At 41.7% G+C, this 21,620-nt stretch overlaps 9 protein-coding genes across 9 annotated transcripts; 5 read left to right on the forward strand and 4 right to left on the reverse strand.

The window, feature by feature from the left end:
- Positions 1-1,114: 1,114 nt before the first annotated feature.
- Positions 1,115-2,713, forward strand: IL334_000423 (uncharacterized protein; the record flags this gene model as incomplete). Its single annotated transcript, XM_062932207.1, has 3 exons — positions 1,115-1,512; positions 1,583-2,598; positions 2,700-2,713. 3 exons carry the CDS (start codon positions 1,115-1,117, stop codon positions 2,711-2,713), a joined length of 1,428 nt encoding a protein of 475 aa, XP_062788258.1.
- A 771-nt stretch (positions 2,714-3,484) lies between these two features.
- On the reverse strand, positions 3,485-5,260 carry IL334_000424 (uncharacterized protein; the record flags this gene model as incomplete). Its single annotated transcript, XM_062932208.1, has 6 exons — positions 3,485-4,375; positions 4,490-4,584; positions 4,723-4,844; positions 4,944-5,028; positions 5,110-5,152; positions 5,213-5,260. 6 exons carry the CDS (start codon positions 5,258-5,260, stop codon positions 3,485-3,487), a joined length of 1,284 nt encoding a protein of 427 aa, XP_062788259.1.
- A 442-nt stretch (positions 5,261-5,702) lies between these two features.
- IL334_000425 (uncharacterized protein) lies at positions 5,703-7,238 on the reverse strand (the record flags this gene model as incomplete). The annotated part of the gene is made up of 3 exons (XM_062932209.1): positions 5,703-6,881; positions 6,966-7,107; positions 7,177-7,238. The coding sequence occupies 3 exons, from the start codon at positions 7,236-7,238 to the stop codon at positions 5,703-5,705; spliced, it is 1,383 nt and encodes a 460-aa protein (XP_062788260.1).
- Positions 7,239-7,894: 656 nt separating this feature from the next.
- IL334_000426 (uncharacterized protein) lies at positions 7,895-8,777 on the forward strand (the record flags this gene model as incomplete). Its single annotated transcript, XM_062932210.1, has 6 exons — positions 7,895-7,953; positions 8,015-8,098; positions 8,194-8,313; positions 8,381-8,401; positions 8,508-8,641; positions 8,749-8,777. The coding sequence occupies 6 exons, from the start codon at positions 7,895-7,897 to the stop codon at positions 8,775-8,777; spliced, it is 447 nt and encodes a 148-aa protein (XP_062788261.1).
- A 1,266-nt stretch (positions 8,778-10,043) lies between these two features.
- Positions 10,044-11,889, forward strand: IL334_000427 (uncharacterized protein; the record flags this gene model as incomplete). The annotated part of the gene is made up of 6 exons (XM_062932211.1): positions 10,044-10,181; positions 10,245-10,454; positions 10,590-10,598; positions 10,673-10,943; positions 11,279-11,492; positions 11,628-11,889. 6 exons carry the CDS (start codon positions 10,044-10,046, stop codon positions 11,887-11,889), a joined length of 1,104 nt encoding a protein of 367 aa, XP_062788262.1.
- A 297-nt stretch (positions 11,890-12,186) lies between these two features.
- On the reverse strand, positions 12,187-14,153 carry IL334_000428 (uncharacterized protein; the record flags this gene model as incomplete). The annotated part of the gene is made up of 5 exons (XM_062932212.1): positions 12,187-12,844; positions 12,929-13,129; positions 13,250-13,736; positions 13,801-13,845; positions 13,925-14,153. 5 exons carry the CDS (start codon positions 14,151-14,153, stop codon positions 12,187-12,189), a joined length of 1,620 nt encoding a protein of 539 aa, XP_062788263.1.
- Positions 14,154-14,902: 749 nt separating this feature from the next.
- On the forward strand, positions 14,903-16,275 carry IL334_000429 (uncharacterized protein; the record flags this gene model as incomplete). Its single annotated transcript, XM_062932213.1, has 3 exons — positions 14,903-15,021; positions 15,111-15,505; positions 15,593-16,275. 3 exons carry the CDS (start codon positions 14,903-14,905, stop codon positions 16,273-16,275), a joined length of 1,197 nt encoding a protein of 398 aa, XP_062788264.1.
- A 442-nt stretch (positions 16,276-16,717) lies between these two features.
- IL334_000430 (uncharacterized protein) lies at positions 16,718-18,607 on the reverse strand (the record flags this gene model as incomplete). The annotated part of the gene is made up of 10 exons (XM_062932214.1): positions 16,718-16,875; positions 16,942-17,029; positions 17,099-17,284; positions 17,370-17,458; positions 17,514-17,672; positions 17,738-17,795; positions 17,863-18,009; positions 18,116-18,161; positions 18,233-18,258; positions 18,374-18,607. 10 exons carry the CDS (start codon positions 18,605-18,607, stop codon positions 16,718-16,720), a joined length of 1,191 nt encoding a protein of 396 aa, XP_062788265.1.
- A 987-nt stretch (positions 18,608-19,594) lies between these two features.
- Positions 19,595-21,123, forward strand: IL334_000431 (uncharacterized protein; the record flags this gene model as incomplete). Its single annotated transcript, XM_062932215.1, has 5 exons — positions 19,595-19,707; positions 19,885-20,106; positions 20,259-20,417; positions 20,658-20,819; positions 20,922-21,123. 5 exons carry the CDS (start codon positions 19,595-19,597, stop codon positions 21,121-21,123), a joined length of 858 nt encoding a protein of 285 aa, XP_062788266.1.
- Positions 21,124-21,620: the final 497 nt, after the last annotated feature.

The following is a 21,620-nucleotide window of genomic DNA, read 5'->3' on the forward strand; positions in this document are numbered from 1 at the left end:
ATCGCGTCGTGCTATCCACACAGCCCATGTTCTGGAGCATAATTTCGCTAGGCCGAGTGCAGTTTTGGAGGGAAAACATAGCAAGAAATTTCGCTGACATAACTTGCATCCTTGTCCTAAATCTAATTCGAATTCCTTGTATTCCACCGAAATACCTCATCTCGTCTTGCTTGGCCTCATTGTCGACTCTCACCTCTTCCCTACACGACCTACTTGTTCACCCCCTTTTTTCTCTGTGCGCAAAATGATATAATTAACTCGAACGATCCGCCTCGAACTCGATGACGAAATTATCCTCATCTTGAAACGACATAATCACGTTTTCCGCTCATGTTACACACATTTTCTTCTCATCTTGGCTCGTGCACACTCACCTGCACTATCTCCATCATATTCATTCACGAACAATTGCATCGCATCGCGTCCTTCCATCTGATCCATCTCATTCACGCTGTCAACCCCCATCTTTCCGCTTTGTCCTCTATTCGATCATCTCGACCCCCAACGATCGACTCACATTTCCCTCTCCTCAGTCTAATCACGTTCCGTCTAGAAAACGCAGTTTATCACCGGGCGTTCCCGACCATTTCCCATTGCTTGAATATTCATCTGGATTTCACTGAAGATCGGCTGTCCCGGTATATCAAGAAAATTTTGTATCAATCAACTCACTGAACAGCTCATCCTCGCTCTGGTAAAGTATAGAAAGACGTCACAGCATACAATACTCACCTTCTTCACAATCGCTCAATCGTGATTGTATAGATTAGACGGATTTGAACGTAACACAGAAGTAGTTGACAGAAAGGAAAGAAAGAAAAGAAAAAAAGATTTATTAGGGATTTCTCCACAGAACACGGTACAAAACAACCCTTAAAATTTGTACCGTTGAAATTACCAAGTTTCACTCAATTTCGCTACGGTGAGTCAAACTCATCATCATCCCATCTACATACTCTTCGTGATTCATCATTCCTATCACATAGCATCCGATTTCTTGCCTTCACCATCTTAAATTTCCAACCCCAACACACTTTGAAGGGACTCTGCTTGACCAGCAGTTGGAATCTGCTATATAAACTTCTGCTAATGCATCTTCTCATGCATAGCAACCATGTCAGCTGAAACCTCACCACATCAATCTTCCCATCTTCCTCCAGTCTACGCTCAGCATCCCAATCCCCTCACGTCCACTCCATCCCATTTACCTCCTCACCCGTCATCCATGCATGAGTCACCTTACGGTCACGGCGATAATAGCATGACATCGATCAAAACAGATGACTCGTCATTGAACGATTCCCCTGTCGCGTCCTCAAAAGGTAAAAATGGTGCAACAGGGCCAGCAGAAGGAAAATCAAAACCTCACGTCTGTCCTATATGTCAAAGAGGATTCACAACAGGAGGTCATTTGCAGAGACATCATAGAATTCATACAGGTGTAAAAGCTTTCAAATGCCCATTCCCAGGATGTGAGACTAAGACAAGTAGGCAGGATAATCTACAACAACAGTGAGTACACTTTCAAATTTTGCATTTCCTTGAAATCACGCTTTCTTTCCGTTGTGCTGATAAAGAGCAGTTATCGCACACATTTGTCCCCTACCCTTCGACGTGGGTCCGGTTCTGCTGCTCGAGCTGCCGTCAATGCCGCTATGGAAGCCGCTGGACTGAAATCCTCATCTCGTGCATCTCGAAAATCAAAAGGATCTGCTGGTGGTACACCTTCGTCAAACGCCAGTGGTCACATTCCTTCACCTTATGCTACTCCTACCAGTCAAGGTCCCCCAGCTCCTTATGCGCAATATATGTATGATCCACAACATGGATATCCTGCGTACCCTATGCCTCCCGGTGTCAGCATGGCTCAATCTCAATCAGCAGCTTCGAGCCGAGTACCGTCTCCTGTGAATGGACATTCATCTGGACATTCAAGTGTCGGGTCTATGCCACCGGCTCATCAGCAACCATTCTTCTCTCAACCTTATGCATCGCCATATGCTCCTTACCCAGGTGTTCATCAACAACCCTATCGATATGGACCTGCGGGAGGAATGCCATCACCGTACGGAGCAGGACCTCATCCTCATCATGGACTTTATTCACCTGGTATAGCATCAGAGCACGGTCAACATATGTATAGCCCTATGCAGAGTCAATTCCAGACTCACTCAAGGGAATCATCATACGGCATTTTAACACCAGGATATGGCGGAGGAAATCCAATGTCAAATGGTTACCCTCCTTCAAGAACCCAAAATTCAACTCCGTTAAGTCAGTCACACGATGATTATGGTAGAAGAGCAATGTCACCCGGCCCAGGTCCAGGGCCAGGTCAAAATGGTCGAAGAAGATCACCACCACATGATATGTTGGGTCAAGGTGTAGTAGACCCCTCAAGCATGTCAACTAGAATGGGTCCAGGTCCACCCAATCAAGGTTTACCATATGGTTACGGAAGTCATCATAATGGTATGCCATACGGCTACGGTCAACCCATGTCTCAGCCTCATTCAAGAGATCCTTCAGGTCATAGAACTAGCGTGTCAAGCTTATCGGAGGACGGTTCAGGTAACGGTGGTTCAGAAAATTCAAAGGGTGAGTGCGATTTTCCTTTCCTGCATCCACGTCTCTCCCGTCACCAACACCTGTCGTGTATATTTTTCAGTCCATCACTGATCATTTTCTTTCTCTTTCAGGTCTTCATCAATAACGATGGAATCGTTTTGAATCTTGGACGAACAACGATGAAGTAAAATGTGTATGAATAGAAAAATGAAGTTAAAATATAGATCAACTTAGAGAAGGCATAGTAGTCATTTATGATGTAGTAATTGGTTCGGAAGGATACCAAATGTGGGACAGGCACTCATCCCACAGGTCAAGACAGAGGGAAGAAAAGAGTAGACAAGTCAGCTGAAGCTGTATTGAGGTATTTCCCGTCTTGTAAAATTCTATAGGCTCCATTTTACCCAACTCTTACCCTAGTTTCCATTTTGCTTTTTTTACCCGTTTCTTCCTCTCATGGTAGCCTCTGGATGCCATTCTTCTCTTTTCTTTCTCATTTTTATATAGGATAAACATTCTTTTAACATTCTTTTGATCAAACACAAATTTAGTCAAATTTTCATAATGCTGTTATATATACCCCTTTACCACTACCACCCAGAAAACAACCTTTTAGCCCCACAAAGTCATCGTTTATCATATTGATATGACGGAAGTACATAGGAAAAATGAATCAAAATCATATATGAGTAAATGAGAAAATAGTCCTTCCTTTTGTACAGAGACAGAGTTTGCTAGTCTGTCAGTTGGATCTGCTCTGGGATCATGCTAATCATACGGAAAAGAGAATTAAGGAACTGACATCAAGGAAACACAATCACTCGAGATCAAGTATCAAAACTATATTGCTTACATTGCATGACTAGGTTGAAACGATCTATCCGGAAATCGTTGATCAATGAATGCAGTTCCCCAGTTATCTCAATTCACCTTGTCCACCACATCCTTTCCAAGCCTTTTCACCTGCATCTTTCTCTTTGCGACTCAACATTGCGAAATTGATCTTCCACCTTTTAGTTTGTTTCAGCCTTACCAAAACCTCTTTTATATTGGTTTTACCTTCTGAAGTATTGTCATGGTCGATACCATGGGACAAAGCCAAAAGGATCAAACCTAAATTATCAGGTTCCAAGAGGTCTTTAAGGATGATAGGGATATTGGATGCTGGATATAGGGAAAGTAGATCGTAGTTGTATGAAGACGAAGAAGACAGATGACGTAGGAGGAGGAGACCCGATCCGGGTGAAATGGATTGTACGTCCAGATTAGCAGGTAATGTGGAAGGAGGCGATGGATTTGAGGTGGACGGTGTGGATATTGTGCACGGTGAGGGATTCTCAGGTGTTATAAATTGTTTGGGTCTATTCGTGGTGGAACCATTCGATATAATTGTTGAAGCTGTAGTTGGAGTACTGATTCTGGATCGGTCTGTCGAGGACGAAGGTTCAGTGGGATTCGCTTTCGTTGTAGGCTGTTGATCCTTGGTCTCGGGAGATATACTTGATGCAGAAGGTATTGTTGAGTTATTGGCGAAAGTCTTCTTTTTACCTTGTCTAGCTTGTTTGAGCGAAGCAAATGAACTAGACGTTGTACCGGGACCGCCATCAACTGTATTTGTTGGATTCATAGATGGTTTCTGGATCTCATTCAATTTCTTATGAGAGTCGCTTGAAATCTCAGTCGCAGACGAGGATGGAGATGAAGGGGGTTCTATGCTTAGGGTAGATGTTTCATCTGATATCTCTTCGATACTAGCTGATGGTATCGAGCGAGGAGGGGATATCGGTCTTTTAGAAATATAGTTCTTCTATATCACATTTGTCGAATGAGTCAGCTCGTTTTGTTCACTCTTAGAATACTGAACTGTATATCATTCGATTTCGAGTTTCATTATAATGAGAATACAGTGAAACGGACTTACCTTTTCTTTCGATTTTTGCAAGATTAATTGTAATTCCTCTAATTCATCTTGTACAATTTGATTGTTCTTCTCTATACTTAGGACATGTTCTAAATCTACAATTTTTTACCCGCAAGAAACAAATGAATGATAGAGATCAGCAAGCGACTCTGCCTGTCAATCTGGTTTTTATGTCCCTTTCCATTTCTTCTTGGAAGATCTAGTTGATGAACGAAAAAGGACGTCAAACTCACCTTGAATCGCCCCTTCGACTTTCCCCAAACCTTTTCTAGCTAATCCCCTTCTATATAAAGCTTTCACATTTCTTCCGTCCAAACTCAAACAAGTTGTACAGTCTCTCTCAGCATCTTGGTACCTATATCATTGTCAATCGGTATTGGCTCACACTGAAGTTACATGCAGTTCCCTCAGGGGGGAAAACCAGGGGGGAAAGGGGTAATTGGAATAAACTTACTTGTCAAGCTTCAAGAACGCTTGTGCACGATTGGAATAAGCTATATGTTCAGTCGGATTGTATATAATCGCATTCGTATAATGTCCTGATCAATCCCCCAGTAAACAAGAAAACAAGATCAGCATTTCCTTGGTTGCTATCAAACGATAGAGATCTTGTCATTCACCTATGGCTTCTACCCATTTTCCTTTCTTGAACGATACATTACCCTACTCTCAAAGTCAGATCTTCAGTTTTACAGTCTTTCCAGAGTCAAGACGATAACTCACATCCGCACGGGATTTCGCTGATTTATCAGCATCCACCTTGATCGACATATCCCCTATCAATTGTACCTTGAACTTATAAAGTAAGTTGAATGGAAAATTGATGAATCCTGGTCAAAATGGTAAATATGGACTTGTCAAGTGGAGGTGTTGAAATCACGAGAAAATCGCATTACCTCGTATACACCGATATTCATAAATGATATATGATGAACAAATGGATGATCTTAATGTAATTTATATACATGAAGAATTTTGGCTGCATATGCAGTGGGAAAACAAACGGTACATACAATTGCGGATAATGAGTGTAAAGACATCTTACAGAAAGAATATATATAAATAATGTGATACAATTAATGCTAGATATATGCACAAAAGACAACGCATGGGATATTGATGTTGAAACGCAGATCGAAACATAAATTTTAAACAGTAAAAGAGCATCAACTATCAAGGCAGAAAGTATCCGAAGGAGACAGGTTTACGAGCATTAGGAAAGGTCGTCCCCGAGTGCAGGACTTGGACTCTGTGAGGTATGAAATTCCGTCGCTGACCTATGTTCATAGATCGATTCACCGTCTCCATCATTCTGGACTATACTGTCTTGACCTTGATCTTGAGGATTGTTTTCGTTTGGAGGAATGTTGCCGGGATCGAGAAACTCGTGGACGGCATTGATGGAGTTTTCGACCTCGTTATCAACATCGACATGGTTTTCTGGATGGTCATATTGGGATCTTCTTGGAGATACACTGTGATTATAGGGTCCCCATGTATGATCTACATCTTCACGACTATCATCATGATCAACTGCAGGTAGGCCTAATCTTTCTAGGACTTCCCGTACTGATGGCTCATCTCGACTTGTATCTGGTTGAAACAAGGTAGCACCGGCTGTCCTTCTTCTGACTCTTCGCGTGCTCTGGGCAGGGTCCTCCTCGTCATCGGAGTCCATTACGTCCAACCTTCTTCGTTCTCGTCTTGCTTCATACATGTGATCATGAACTGGACTGGGTCGATCAAGAAGTGTGTCGAATCCATCAGCGTCGTCAGAAGCACTGAGAGACCATCGTGGAGTGTCTTCGTCCGCATAATGGGTTGGCGGGAGGATGGATCTCCTACGTGAGACTCGAGCACGACCGCTTGGAGCCATTGATGTCATTTCGTCAAGCCATGCATTACTACCTGCATTTATAGGACGTTCAATTTCGTTTGATCGTGATTCGGATCGTGCGATACCGGGCCAATCTGAAGACTCGATATCTCTTCTGACTCTACTCAAAGAAAGAGGTGGAGTAGAAGAAGAGGAATCGATGGTCGATGGCCCGTCCATCATATATGGAGTTTGACGAAAAGGGGTATAGTGGTCGACGAAAGGAGCAGCAGGAGGAGTAGCACTTGGTCGTAGACTACGTCTGGAAGTTGTTCTGCTTAAGATGCGGGGAACTTCGTTATTCATACCGGGAGGAGGGTGTGCAGACATAAATGACTCGAATGACTCCTGTGCAATGGGGTTGAGCACGTGTGGGGTATCTTCTTGCAAGGGCCTAGTATGAGGACGATCAGGTGAACGGATCCAATCCATTGCTGATATCTCCATCGATGAGACTCTCATGGCGTGATAATGAGATTGTCGAATATGATCGAGTTGGATTTGAGAGAAGGAAGACTATGCTTTCTAGGTAAGTTTCATATCGATCACATGTGGTAGGGTAGAATGTCAATATGGGGCTGAATGCTCTTCTTGACTCACCCTGATGAATTCGAGAAAAGCATTTTGTACAGATGGTACAGTCGTATCTAACTTTTCTATAAATGTCCTAAACCTCTTGTCAGGTATGGGTTGACTGCTACTACTGCCCTGTCCTTCTTCGATGTGGCCAATAGCAACATCACTATGAATAAATAATCAAAAGCCTGTTAGCGTTAAAGATGATAAGGACGAGTTATGTAGAAAGACTGACAAAAGGGCTTTGATTTTGTTCGTTAACAAATTGTCATATCCACTTTGACTAAATTTCCCCATTGTCGCTCTTCCTCCATGAATTTAAGTTGGGTAAGGTAGTGAGGATCTGTCGGGGATCATGAAAATAGCCGTGATGACCAGAAGCAGGTGGATAGGTATATAGCGAGCGGTAGTTCCTTATATATGGTATATGTTTGAATGATGGGGAAGACGGCTTGAGATCGTCTGATCAAGAATGGAGGTGACAAAAGATGAACGGAAAGTGAGGGGATTGGGGAGGTTTGTTTCTGGTTGTGAGATCTGATATACAGATTGTCTCCCAATTTTTAATTTGAAATGGCGGCTGGGTTGGTGAGGCCGTGAGTATGTGAGCTCGTCCTTCTTCCTCCTCTTCGTCGACTTTTGCGCATATATGGGATACAGAGGTATAGGTGATAATTGATAATTGCATTAGTTCTCTTCTGACAGTCTTTATTCACTTTTTATTTGTTTATGCGAGAAGAGGATGATGTAATTTACGTAAGGTGGCGAAAGAAAGAAGGTTGACGCCATGTGACACTCACGTGGCTTCATTTCCTTATTTCTGCCTTTTTCCCTTCGTTTCTTACTCTCTCTCTTTGTGGACAGTTCATGTTTGTCTGAATGTGTTTACAATAATAGCATTTGTCTTGCGTCACATAACCTTTATCCCTTACCTATCTCACACCGACTGTACAATGCCTAAAATCAGGACACAGAGGACGAAACCACCTCCTGAGGGATATGAAGATATCCAGTGAGCTACAGCATCACGCCAAGGTAGAGGTATCAGCTGACGCGAAACGCAAATCGCTTAGGGATGTATTGGAAGACTATGAGAAGAAGATGAGGGATGCAGAGAATGAAGATCATGAAGGTAAAAGAAAGGTCGAATCTGTATGGTGAGTACGAATTTTCTTGCCCTGTTTCTAACGTGACTCGGTGGTCATGAATAGAGAGGATAATCGGACTAACATTAACATTGGAATCTTTTCAGGCCAGTAATGAGAATATCACATGCTAGATCAAGGTATATATACGATTTATACTACAAAAGAGAATTGATATCTAGGGAATTATATGATTGGTTGATCAAACAAGGATATGCAGATGCAAAGTGAGCTTTTCTCCATGCGCCATAAGGGTGATTAAGCTGATATACCGTGTCTTGATGGAAAAAATAGTTTAATAGCGAAATGGAAAAAGTAGGTTTACTGTTGAATATCCTTCATGTGACTCGTCGGAGTCGATCTCGCAATCAAGTGAAATAGTAGCTATATGCTAATTACCCCATTACTTTACTTCTTATAGGCAAGGATACGAGAAGTTATGCTGTGTGCGATGTATTCAAACTAAAGATATGAATTTCCAAGGTTCAACATGTATATGTCGTGTACCCAAGGCTCAGCTGAAGAAGGGCACAGTAGTGGAATGTCCTCATTGTGGTAAGTCAATATTCCCAAATATACATGTCACTGTCAACAGGGATTATACGGCGGAATCGTGATTTTCAAGAGGGATTTCCAATACTGATATTGCTTTCGTGATATAGGTTGTCGAGGATGTGCTTCTTCAGATTAAATGAAAGGGATTATCATACTCACATGCATTGTATTCGTATTTCATATTGAAAGTCTTCCAAAGAAATGGATTATGGTAGATCATTCTACTGTAGCCAACAACATCTTGTCTCTTCAGTACTGCCTTGCGGTCCTGTCTGCACGGGATTGGGGTGGTTCACGGGGTATAAAAGGCGATATTCATAGAGTAGTGATGATTTGTACTGCATACGGTTCTTCAGGCGATCTTGGCCATTTGAAGTCAAAAGACGTACCAGTTCTTAGCTCAGATCTATAGTATGGATAGTCCTAGCCCAACCAACGGGAATCATTCCCCCATTCTACTGCAGGAATAGTGACGCTCTGCTGAAATTGCTTGCACTATTCTATTGATATGGTTTAGAAGTGATATCCGAAAGCAGGAGAGACTTCACCTCTTCTGGGGTAGCTACGAAGGCTTGCAAACTGAGAATATAGCGATGCAAGAAGCCATGGAAAATTTGGCGACAGCTTCACCACTTCTTTTGCCCATTGACACCCGTCAAAGAGTTTCCGAAAGGTGCTCATGGAATGGTTGTGTTTGGCTGATGTCAAGAAGTATAGATACGACGGTCAGGCTTACAGACGATAAACCCATGGTACGCAGCGGTAAAAGAGGAAATCCGAAGAGGATTAGATATGCGTGTGTTGTGACTGAAATGTTGGTGTGTGTATGGCAGATTTTTTCTGTTTGAGACGTTCGCCCTGCTTCACTTCTGATTGGAAGTGATATACCTGTTGGTCAAGTATGTGTACATACAACAAGACATTCAATCGTGAATGTGCTGCTATCTAAAAGTAGTCTACTGTATCAATCAATTTGAAAGGACCCAAGCTGAATCTGCACCACTAAGGACTTCTAATTCTCGTTCTGAACCTTCTACCTGATAACGAATCACCAATCTGTTTTACTGATTTATGTATTCCTTGCCTGGTGATGGTGCGCTGATCATTGCACAGGTGGATGCGTATTGCGTTGAATAAGGATTCTTTAATAGGAACATCGGACTGTGAAAATGCCACTGTGCCACTGATTCAAGCAAGATGTAGGATCGTCATCGATTAAAATGTCAATTCTACAAATTCATTCAAGCAATTAATGTTCACCTGTCAATTCCCATCGCCCTCCTTCTTCAAGAGGTAGGATATGCGCATAAGACTGACTACGTTACTCAACCATCTCTCTCCTCTGCCACCGAAACATAGTCTTCCTCCCATCAGAAAGCTCAATACTCAAGTTCAATACGAAATGGCATATCCAAATAACCCATCTACAGCTGAGCAACTATTGAGTGCTTTACCTTCGAAATTCGAAGAGGCTAAATCAAGTGGTCAATTATATTTCTTCCCCAGTGAAGCTAAAGATGTTTATTCGCAAAACAGACGTGTAAGTTCTGCTGCTTCCTCATGATGACATGAGACCTGATTCCGTCTCATTTGGAATGTCTAGTTTAATCTTCGATTATGTCCTGCATTACAAGATAAACAAAAAGCAAAAGAAGATGCATTAAAAGCTGTTAAAGCTGAATCTGGAAACGGATCAACATCAGCTTCAGCTTCAGCATCAGCATCAAAATCAGGATCACCAGATAGGAAACGAATAAAGACTGAACAAAACTCAGAAGAACCTTTTAAACCTCCCTATGTTGAAGAACTCTTTGTAGGTTGTTTAGAAGGTTTGGAAGGTGAAGAAGGGATGAGTATATTGGCAAGTCCTAATTTCGCTGAAGGTATCGAATGGATGAAGATTGAGTCGTCGTCATAGAGCTAACATCTTTCATCGATCTTTTTATAGCTTAATAAAGTATGTTCATTGAAATTAACCATCCTCTCGAATTCGAAAATATCGATTGACTAATATCGTGGTGATTGTTATAGTATTCCTTATTACCCGAACATATCCTACTTTGCCCACCAGTATACCAGCCGCAATCATTACCGCCCACGCCACCTCAGATAGCTCTAGCTTATAATATCTTATTATCAGCTTCGAGACATCCTACTAGACCTAGAAAATTGTTGGGTTTCTACAACGGCGGTGAAGGTGCAGGAGCAAGTCAGAAGTGGAGACATTTACAATTTGTCGAATGTCCAGGTGGTAGAGCCCCTATAGAAGATTGGGTGCAAGGTGTACAATTCCCCAGGCCAGGTAAGTGATATCTGTTTCATTCAATTGAGCTATAGAGAATTGTGTGAACCGTCCATTCGAGTGAAATTTCAAACGCCTATTGATTTGGTCGCTCCTCCTCTACCGCCTCTCCCCTTTTCCTCGTTCTTCGCGTCTCTCCACTCCTCTTTCCCCTCCCCGTTTCCCTTCTTCCTCGCTTCCTACTCCCTGCCTCCTTCGCGTCTTCTACATTTGTCTTTCCCTCACAAGATGCACTTCTTCTATCTCTTCCCCCTTCCCCAGCCCCCCTCCCCCGGAACTTCAATCTCAACCTTCCGACTGTGTAAAGCAACATGCTTACCATCTACCTCGATCAGACCAAGCGATTATCTTACCTTCAGTGCCATACCTCCACATAATACATCCGTTACCTTCACCTCATTCGATACCTTACCCACTCACATCCGAAACCAACGAACAATTAATAGACATCTTAGCACCTGCTATGATGAAGATGTTCGATCTCGCTTTTGATGCTCTGAGGAATGGTGGCGGCAACAGAGATGGAGGATGGAATCTAGTCATAACCCTGTGAGTAGCGATTTATCATCTCATCTTATCGTCATCTTAATCCTCATCCTCATCTTAATACTCGTCCTCATCTATGTTCACATTGACAGACCTCGAAGCTAATATGCCCTTCCTAAAACATCACTATATTAAAAGTGATCATCTCCATTTGATCCCCCGTTCACTTCCTTCATTCCCATTACCATCACCGCATCAACCACTGGAACTCAACTCATTAGGATACGCAGGAATGATGCTTGTTAAATCCCAAGAAGAGCAAGAAACGTTGGTAGCATCAACTGAAGATAGAGGTGGATTGATGTATGTTTTGGAGAAGTGTGGTGTGCCTAGACAATGGGGTGAAAAAGCTAAAGAAGTCGAAAGTATTCAACAAGGTTCAGGAGAATTAGATTTATAGAAGCGTGAATAATGACAATATGTCATATAATAAGCATTAGCTCAGGTTAGAAGTATACGTTCATATGACTAAAAGTTAGACTGAAGGTTTGTTATGGTAAGAGTGAGGAAATGTTTGAGAATAACATAATATGCATGGTATGATAGTTGCAGGGTATATATTTCCAGTGTTATTCCAAGTCTGATTTCGCTAATTATGTAGCGCTGTTCTTACAAATCCAGCAAGACCTTTTTCGTTGTTCTCTAATTCCTAATCGTAATCATTCCCATATGATAGACACTCACCCTTTGATCTTACTCAGATCTCACCACCTACCCAAGCCCAAACCAGGAACCCAAAACCCCATGGACCGACAGCGGCCATTCTCCAGCCCATTTTCTTCGCCATTCTAGTAATCTTACCTTGTTTCTGTACCATCTCATCGATCGGCTTGGTTGACATGAGATTTAAGGGTGGTTTATCAGGTTGTAAAAACGGTCTAAAACCTCTTTCTTTGAAAGTTTCGATTATCGGATCCCATTTATGAAACCTTCCACCACTGGGATTTTTCGTTCCACCTATTAATATTGGTTGAATACCTCCCTGATATCTTATGGAAGCTTGTAATTGAGCTTGAGAATCAATCATCATTATTTTTTGGCATGCACGAAATGGTCTACCAACTAATTCCGCTAATATAGAAGCTAAGACTCCCCCTGTAACGATAGTAGCAGCTTGTGCTACTCTAGCTACTGTAGGAACAGGTTGATCTTCTATTTCACTTCCTGTTGCATTTCCAAGTAAGGTTGCTTGGCGCTTATTCGGTGAAGTATCGGAGTTTGCGGTGCCAGAAGGGAAATCTAATACTAGGAAATTATCCCATCCGGGCTGAATCGATCCTCCGAATAAAGCTTTGACACGTAATCCAATTCGACGAGTCACATCGAAAGCAGCAAAGAAGCAGCTGTAGCTTAGCCTGGATTAATTGTATGTTGAGAATGAGCTGTGTATCTTGCATATGAAGAGCGACTTGGATCAGCAGACACTTAAAATCACTCACGCATCTCTAGCTATAGCCCATCTCCAACCGGTCCACCAGCTACTATTTTTCTTCCAAGTCTCACTAGCGAATAGGTTTTTGATGGCTTGAATAGGTGTTGCAGGTTGTGAGCCTTCAAATGCTTTGGGTACGTTGCGTATTGGTAGCTTGAGGAAGTTGGCCGCCATCGCCGTCAGAGAAGTTGTGGATTGATGCAGAAATCTGTGAATGTGAAGGCACCAGTCAGCACGAAACGCAATGGCACAACATGCAACGTTGTAGTCCACATTAGGGGAAACAAAACAAATCCACCAAAAGCCACCAAGATAGCTAGTTACTCACCTGACGACATTCTCTACAGGGGTAAAGGCAGCACCTTGAACCAAACCAGCTCCAGCGCCAGCTATAGCTGAAAGTATAGTAGGATGATTTGGTATGATACTTGGACCCCTTAATAATGTATCGAAATTGATTTCTTCTTCTTCTGGTTCACCTTTTCTTCCTATGAGAGGGGAATGATATCTTGCTCTATCTCTATCTTTATCGGTATTCTCGATTTCTATTTCTTCTCCGTCCTCGTTCGTGGTCGTTATCGTGGATGGGGACTTTGGTTTTTGAAAAAAAGGTAATTTAGCTAGTGATAAAGAGAATAATGAATGACTTGTGAATAATAAAAAACCCATGGTGGTATTGATTATCAAAGGTGGTAAGATAGTCAATGTGATTGCTATTAAACCTGTTTTACGTTTTAACAAATCACGTATGAATGAAGGTGACAATGTTTGATCTGATGATATAGCCAATTGTCTTAAACCAGCCCATGTATCGACTAAGTTATAAAATGTTAGTACATGTATTGGGCATGGGCTTCCCATTGAGCTATGTCCACTCACCTCTACTTGGTCTAAATAATTTACTGGGTCTTCTAAATAGGAATCCTGAGAAGTGAGTCCATCAAATCAGCACGTGAATGAATGTCATTTACCGTACGGCGATGTCGAGGCATTTCAGACTTACCAGTGAATAGAACCAAGCTTCTAGCAAAAGCAGCGCTGGCGCTACTTGTAGTACTGCCCACAGCTAAAGTATCCGCTTTTGACAGTCGATCATTCTCTTTGATAGTCGAAGATACTTTGACAGCATGACGAACTTTATTCCATTTTGACTTGGCCTTTGACGGACCCGGACTCGACGCCGAGTCAGGATCTGGAGCCGTGAAATCTATTGGAATAGGGAAAGAAGTCATTCTGTCATCTTCTGGTCTGATCGAGCTTGGCCTCGGGGATCAATTCAGCTGGGAGAAAGTGAACAAGTATTAGTCGACGAAGTATGGGATACTTGTACTGTTCGAGGGATGAAAGATAAACAAATACGGGTTAAACTGGAAATTTCATGACGACATCACTAAGTTAAAACACTGGTACTGAAACACTAATACTTGATTACAAAATAATTTGTATTGCCTCTGCTTATTCCGATTACAAAACGGGCGGTCTCGTCCGTCGATTCAGATTTTTGGTTCCGTTACCTGACCGACCAAATTTTGGGTATTTCTTTTATCTTCGCATTCTTGAAACTTTTCATCTCATTTCTTTCTTTTACACATCAATCAACTTATCAATCACTATCAACCACGCCTCTATTGACTCATTTCTATCAGTATAATAACAATCGAGTAAGTACATCCTCCTTTCCGATTGGTACTGCACTTTTCGAAAACACCTGTGAACAACCCCGATGATGTTATCGCACTGGGCACTGAATCCAAGTCAAAAGAACTTTGGACCAAGAGTTATAAAGCCTTTAATTCACTTTAGTAGAGTGAAGCGAGCCTAGAAAACTCGTGACTGAGGGGTCTCAATTCATATTCACCTTTCATATTCATATTCCACTTTGGTGGTACGCTGAGAATGCGAATGCTGATTAGCTGCATTGATTTGAATAGGTGGATCGACGATCAAGATCCGAGAGATTAGAGCAAGGCCATAACTCATAATGGCTAGTGACACCGAAAGTACACCCAGGATGGGTACGGAAGATGTAATGAAATTATATAATACTATACAGACTTCTGTTGATGCAAGTGTATCTTCTTCCAATCCACTAATCACAAAGTGAGCGATTCGTTCCTTTTGCATCTTCCACTTCTTCTCCATATCAATGTGTGTAGTCAGAATTACAAGTTAATTGTTTTCTTCAATAGACTGAAAAACAACGACGATTCATTTGATTTCTCATCTGGTTTATCATTATTATCAATTCGACCTCAGATCCTTCTATCATCTCTACATAATTTGGTTATATTATTATCGTTAAGACTACTTGATCCAACATTACCTTTTCCAACTTCAGAAGAACTTCAATCAACCATATCACTTTCAACGCCATTCACCGAACCCCGTTCTCGTTCACACGCCAATACGAGTAGTACAAAGGGTGTCATGAATGAGTCAGGTGGGCAATTGATATTGAATCAGGAAGTAATGGATAAAATAAGAGGTATGGAAAGTAAATTAGATTATCAAATTAAGAAATTGGTTGGTTTGGCTGAAGCAGAAGAGAAACGAGGTAATCAAGTTATCGATAATATTGAAGAAGGTAGGTTTTCCCTTTGCTGGAATTAATCATGTCATCATTCATAAAGAAAAAGCATTCAACTGACATGACATTTGGAATTTGTAATAGACCCATTGTCATTCAGACCTAATCCATCGTCTATAGCGACATCAAGAGAACGTGCGCCGAAGCAATCGAAATTCCTCAATGCGACCACTTCTGACCAATCTGATGAAGAAGGTAAAGGTGAATCATCAAACATATATAGACCTCCAAGAGTAGCTGCTGTACCTTATCTTGATTCCGTTCGAGGAGAGAAGAAAGAAAGAATAAGAAAAGCACCTGCGTTGTTATCTGAATTCGCAGCTTCAATAGATTCTGCACCTATCTTGGAATCAACATCTGGATTATCTGTTAGACCCATATCAAACAGACATATTACGAATAGTACCAGCTCTAAACGAGCCGAAGAATTGAAGAGAATCCAGGAATTTGAAGAATCAAATATGACTAGATTGGTCACTTCCAAAAAGGAAGAAAAGAGAAGAAGAGATGATGAAGCTTCTTTAGCTATGGGTTTCGGCGTTTCATCTTCCACATCAAGAGGTAGAAGAGGTAGGAATGGTCTAGAAGCTGAATTAGAAGGTGTACTCAATGAAAGAGGCTCAAAGGGCGTTTGGGATAATGTCACTTCTTCTTTAGGTAAAAGAGGCGACGCTCTTGAAAGAGGTAAGAAAAGATTAAACGAAAACTCTGATCCTAAAAAGGGCAAAAAGAATTTCGAAAGGGATTTAAAGAGAAGAAGAAAGTGATCATCTCGCAATAGAGTAACTTTCCGTTTGTTTGTAAAGACATAGACATATATTGTCACAGCATGACATTTCATAATGCATTTGTTGTATCTTATATGGATCCTGATCGAGCTTGAGTCTGCAATCTGAAGGTTGTCCAGAGAGCAGTACTTGTGTTCCAGAGACTGCCAGTTGAAGTCAAGCGAAAAGATGAAATTGATCCAGTGAGGAAAGAACAGTTCTTATTACGATATGCATACTCTAGAATAGATTAATTAATACAAACCCATCGCTTATTTCTTCCATTATTTACGTCTTACGCCCTTGAATTATACTATATTCACAAAAGAGACCTTCTTATCGAGACTTATTAAAATAGACAAAAGAGAATTATAATTATTCAAAGCTTGGAGAGCAAAACTACCACTAAAAAAGTTTTACCCGATCATGAAATCGTCGCGATTTATACATTGGCCATTGAGCTGATGAGTCCTGCATTGGTAGCTGGTCCGGCTTCGCCTTCACCATGGTAACCACCTTCGTCATGAGCTGAGGCAGCGATTTGTTTAGCAACATCACCGCTCATTCCCGCTGCACCCATTCCACTCAGATTCATGGGTACTATAGACACAAAAATTGGCAGTTAGCATTTTCACACTTGATATACCTGTTTAAGACGCGACTTACCAAAGACAACCTTACTACCTGCTGATCTAGCCATGTTCTGTAAAGCTTCGAGTTGTCGGATTTGCATAGCGGCTGGAGATGCAAGAATCTACCGTTCGAAAACGAGCATGTCAGTATATCGCGCCTCTCGAAACAAAGGGGTAAACGGTGAACGTACATCGGCAGCTTGTCTCATCAATTTGGCTGCATCAACCTCAGCTCTAGCGGCAATAACTTTACTTTCACCGATTCTCTTCTGAGTAGCGGCAGAAGATAAGGATTGTTGAAGTTCAATGGAGAAGTTAATATCTTTAAGTAAGATGGACTCGATTGCAACACCCCATTTCTCGGCAGTGGCTTCGATCTGTCGTAGATGAAAAGGTCAGCTTACGATTGTTTTGGCTGGATCAAATTTGTGCGGTCGACCAAAGTACGCAAGAGTAACTTACAATCTCGGCAACTTCACATGCAAGACCCTCTCGGTCAGAGATAACACTTTGTAGTACTCGACCACCAACAACTTGTCGAAGGGTGGTTTCTGCAAGTATACGTCAGTTGCAGATACCCGAGCACCAAAGCTTAATTCAACTCACGAGCTCGCTCAACAAGAGCTGTTCGTACATCGTTGATACCGAAAGCAGCTCTGTATGGGGAGATTACATGCCAACAAATGACACTGTCTACATCGACTGAGACATTATCTTTGGTTTGGACGGTTTGTCGAGGTACGGAAGTAAGTTGAATCTTGACGTCTGCAGTCCGAGAGGTGATCAGCTTCATGCCGACTCGAGCGAAAACCAGTAACCAGTTTACTCACCAACAACTCGCACAGACTCGGTACAAACGTTGACTTTGACAAGACCAGGGTCGACGGACTAAAAACATATCACGCTTGTAAGTAACGTTAATCTCATCGACTATGATCAAATAGCATAAACACACCTTGTAGAATTGACCAAATCGACTGATCAATCCGACGGAACCTTGATCGACGTTCTTGAATGGATTGGGGAATGGACAACATGGGATCATACCGATCGTACCGACACATGAACCAAGACCGTTCATCATGGAACCGTAAAATCCGTGCTACAGGGTGAGTGTTCATATCAGTCAATATGTGATGGACGATGCTATTGGAGAAGCCTATCCTTCCGAAAGAAAAAGGATGCTGTGCGATCGATCGTATACTCACTTGAATGGAAGCTGTACCCATGTCTTGAGCGTATGAGGGTTGCATCCTGTAAGATTAGACTCATATCAGCTGTCTGATGAAGTGATTTAGAGCAATGCAGTGAGGTAATTAACGTACTCGTTCTTTCTGAGAGGTTGGACGGTCTAAAAAATAATACCTGGTAAGCTCGATTCGGATGAAGATTGGCACGGACCCATCGTTGAATTCAGATGTTCAAATTGCCCGGGGATGTTCTCTATATGTAAAGAAGGGACCTACCAATAAACCGCCCTCTGAAGTCTTGGCTCCAGAAGGAGTCATCTTAGGTTGTCTGGGTTGATCATCGGTGACATATCGGTGAAGATCATCATCATTTTGATTGGTCATCTTACCGGCGATGGCACCAGGACCAGATCCAGATCCGGAACCATTGCTGCTGTTGTATGCGTTTGAACCGTTGTTGACGGTACTACCATCGAGTGATTGTTTGTATTGAGGTGCAGGAGCTGACATTGTTGTTGGCTTCTCGTGTATGAGCTAGTAGTAATGTCAAAAGTTATGAAGTTGTGAGTTGGATTGTAATCAAAGTGAGGTATGTATGAATATGATGAAAGGAATGTAATCTCTTTTTCTTTCGATCCCTCTCACAATCAAAGTGGCGATGTTTATATATCTTTTGTTTTATCTTTGATTATCATCGGTTAACAAATCACTGCACTTTTCCTCCGATCCCGTAACCGGTAATAAACTCAAGAGGTGACTATTCCTATTCTCATTAAACGTTTCTTGGCTATTCTTGGCACTGTCCCTGTACGTATTAAATTCCCTCATCGTAAACCAGTGAAGGGATACCCCCGGAGGATGCTCCTCAGTCGGACAAAACCGATGCATTCGAGATATAAAAGATGATGGTGATGTCATGCTATACGCTAAATAACCTTGTCCTTTCTCAATTGATCATTTTGAATCGGCATCTCGTGGAGATCTGATTTCCCACTTTGTATCGTTAATCCGGGGCCCGGGTATAGTGTGAGGGGGTCCTCCCCTCTACGTTCCTCGGTCCTTGGAAGAAGCTGTTTGGCTGTTCTCGAATGGGAACACAGCAGAAGGGAGGAAGAGGAGCAAGGGGAGAAGTACCGGTATAGTACTCCTAAATGAGGGAGATGCCGAGGATATCTGGGATGTTCGGCACGGCGTAGACCGAATGCGTATCGCGTGATTCCCTTTGAATGAGCGATTTTCCCATTATCAGCGGTGGTCGGGTGGCTGTGATGCGATACCCCATTCCAGCTGTCTCTGATCTTTCTTTCCCATTCATTCATCTGTCCACCCAATACCAAACAGCACAGCACAGCAATTTACAGTACCTGTTCATTCGACCTCGGTTACATTTCATCATCCCTTTACCGAAGCTAAACCTGTTGCAACCCCTATCGGCCGAGTTGTGATAACTTTATCAAAGTATACTCACTGGTCTATACGACCAAATCACGGGATAGGATGTTTGGTTTCATTAGTAAATCTTGGCGATCTAATCTCTTGTTCCTATCTCTCTTGTTTGTTTTGATAGGATTCACCGCGGCCGAATCGGCAAATGTCGTTGAGGTTGATAGGTATGTGGTTTTGAATCCTTTCTGTTTCTAGAAAATTCGGGCCGAGTGGATGGATATCCCTTTTTCTGTCTGATCTGATACGATATGATATGATTTGGTATCATCGTCATTCATTGCTCTCCCTTCTTTGTGGTCTCTTTGGTGAACGTGAACACTGGCTGATTTCCTCGAACATAGTACCAGTACCAGTATAGAGTCAGATAAAGCTACTGGTGCCGAAGCAGTAGTCGGTAAAATCAAAGATCTGATCAAAGTAGCTATCAATGGACCTGATCCTAATATCTTGATCGAAAGAGATGCCAAAGACGGTATTGAGAGATTGACAGATGATAATTATGTTGAGATGGTCGAACACCCTTTTGGTGGAGGTAAAGAGGATGAATTTTGGGTTGTACTTGTGTAAGTTCTCAAGTTCCATCTGCGACTCTTACCTTGATTCATATCGATGATGATACTCGTTCTATACTTGCTCATCCTGCCCATCCTAATGTCTTGTACAATACAAGAGTTCATACTGACCACCTTCGTTTACCATTTGTTGGTGCGTGTAGTCATGGAAAATTAAGCGATTTACATACGGAAACAATCATGGACTATCACAAGAATGCAACAGATTTAGCCAAAGCAGATTCTGAACTAAACAATGTAAGATGGGCAAGATTAGATTATATCACTTCTTGGAGAACTTGTACTAGGTGGATGTTATTCAAGTGAGTTGCGTTAATCTTTGGTGGTTTGTGTCATATACGAAGGGTTGTAATTACTCCATATATCCTGATTATGTCATTCTCTCTCCTATCCTATCCGTCTCTTCCTCCACCCCCCCCCTTCCCAAAGATGAAATTCACTACTCCTAGTCTCCCTGATCATGCCCCTCTCCTCCCTATTCTACTTTTATTCCACATCGCAGTCCATCTTCATAAAAATCGAACTGACACATCTTGTTCTAGACCACCAATTATAGTGATCATTTCGGATCAAGGTAAAACATTGAGATTCATCAAAACAATTTCATTAGGTAAAGAACCTGAAAATTTGTATAATGTGATGAAGAAGGATATATATAAAGTTGTCACTCCTTGGGAAGGTAGATGGTCTCCCAGTGGTAATCGGTGAGTGTCAACTGTTCACGTTCGAATTAAATTGTACGCAGATTCTGCATGAGGGTTTTGTCTGAGTCGTCAATTTGCTAATTCCATTTTGTTTTTGAGCAGATCATTCCTGCTAGAATACTATATATTCGTTCAAGAAAAAATATCAAGGGTCACCAATAGGATTCCATCTTGGGCCATGTTACCTCTTTCAGGTCTATTCGCTCAACAATTGATGGCTTGGTTACATGGTACTCCGACACCTCCCAATGCAGTGACCAGAGAACAAACCGTCACGATCACTGAAGAGAAAAAGGAGGATTAGAATTAATCATGTCTTTTTGCAGGCCCATCAGGGAACCAGGGAATCAATAGATAAATTGGAATATGACAAGATATATGCCAAAATGAACGCGAGAGATTGAAGCGATTTCAGTAGATCCTGTCTGTCTCAGGCTATGGAGATTCATTGAAAGCGTTAAATGTTAACTTATGGTAGATAGAAGGTCATTCATTTATAGAATTGCCTATATAGATTTTTTGGTTTTTTTTTGGAATATCATTTATCGCTAAATTATGAATAATAGTAAATTCTGGATATATGGTAAAAGAAATTCATATGTCACATATTCGTATCTCGTATTCTATGGTTACAAACATATATACAAATTACAGAGAACCTTTCTTTCCAAATTGATGATCAGTTACGGGCTATGTCTTTCGTGATCACTATTTTCTATTATCCTCCATTCCTTACATCTACATACTATATCTAATCATCCAATTTGTCTCTGTAAACAACGAGTGATGTTCATTTCCACA

Source organism: Kwoniella shivajii, chromosome 1, assembly GCF_035658355.1.
Source record: "Kwoniella shivajii chromosome 1, complete sequence".
Classification (NCBI taxonomy): domain Eukaryota; kingdom Fungi; phylum Basidiomycota; class Tremellomycetes; order Tremellales; family Cryptococcaceae; genus Kwoniella; species Kwoniella shivajii.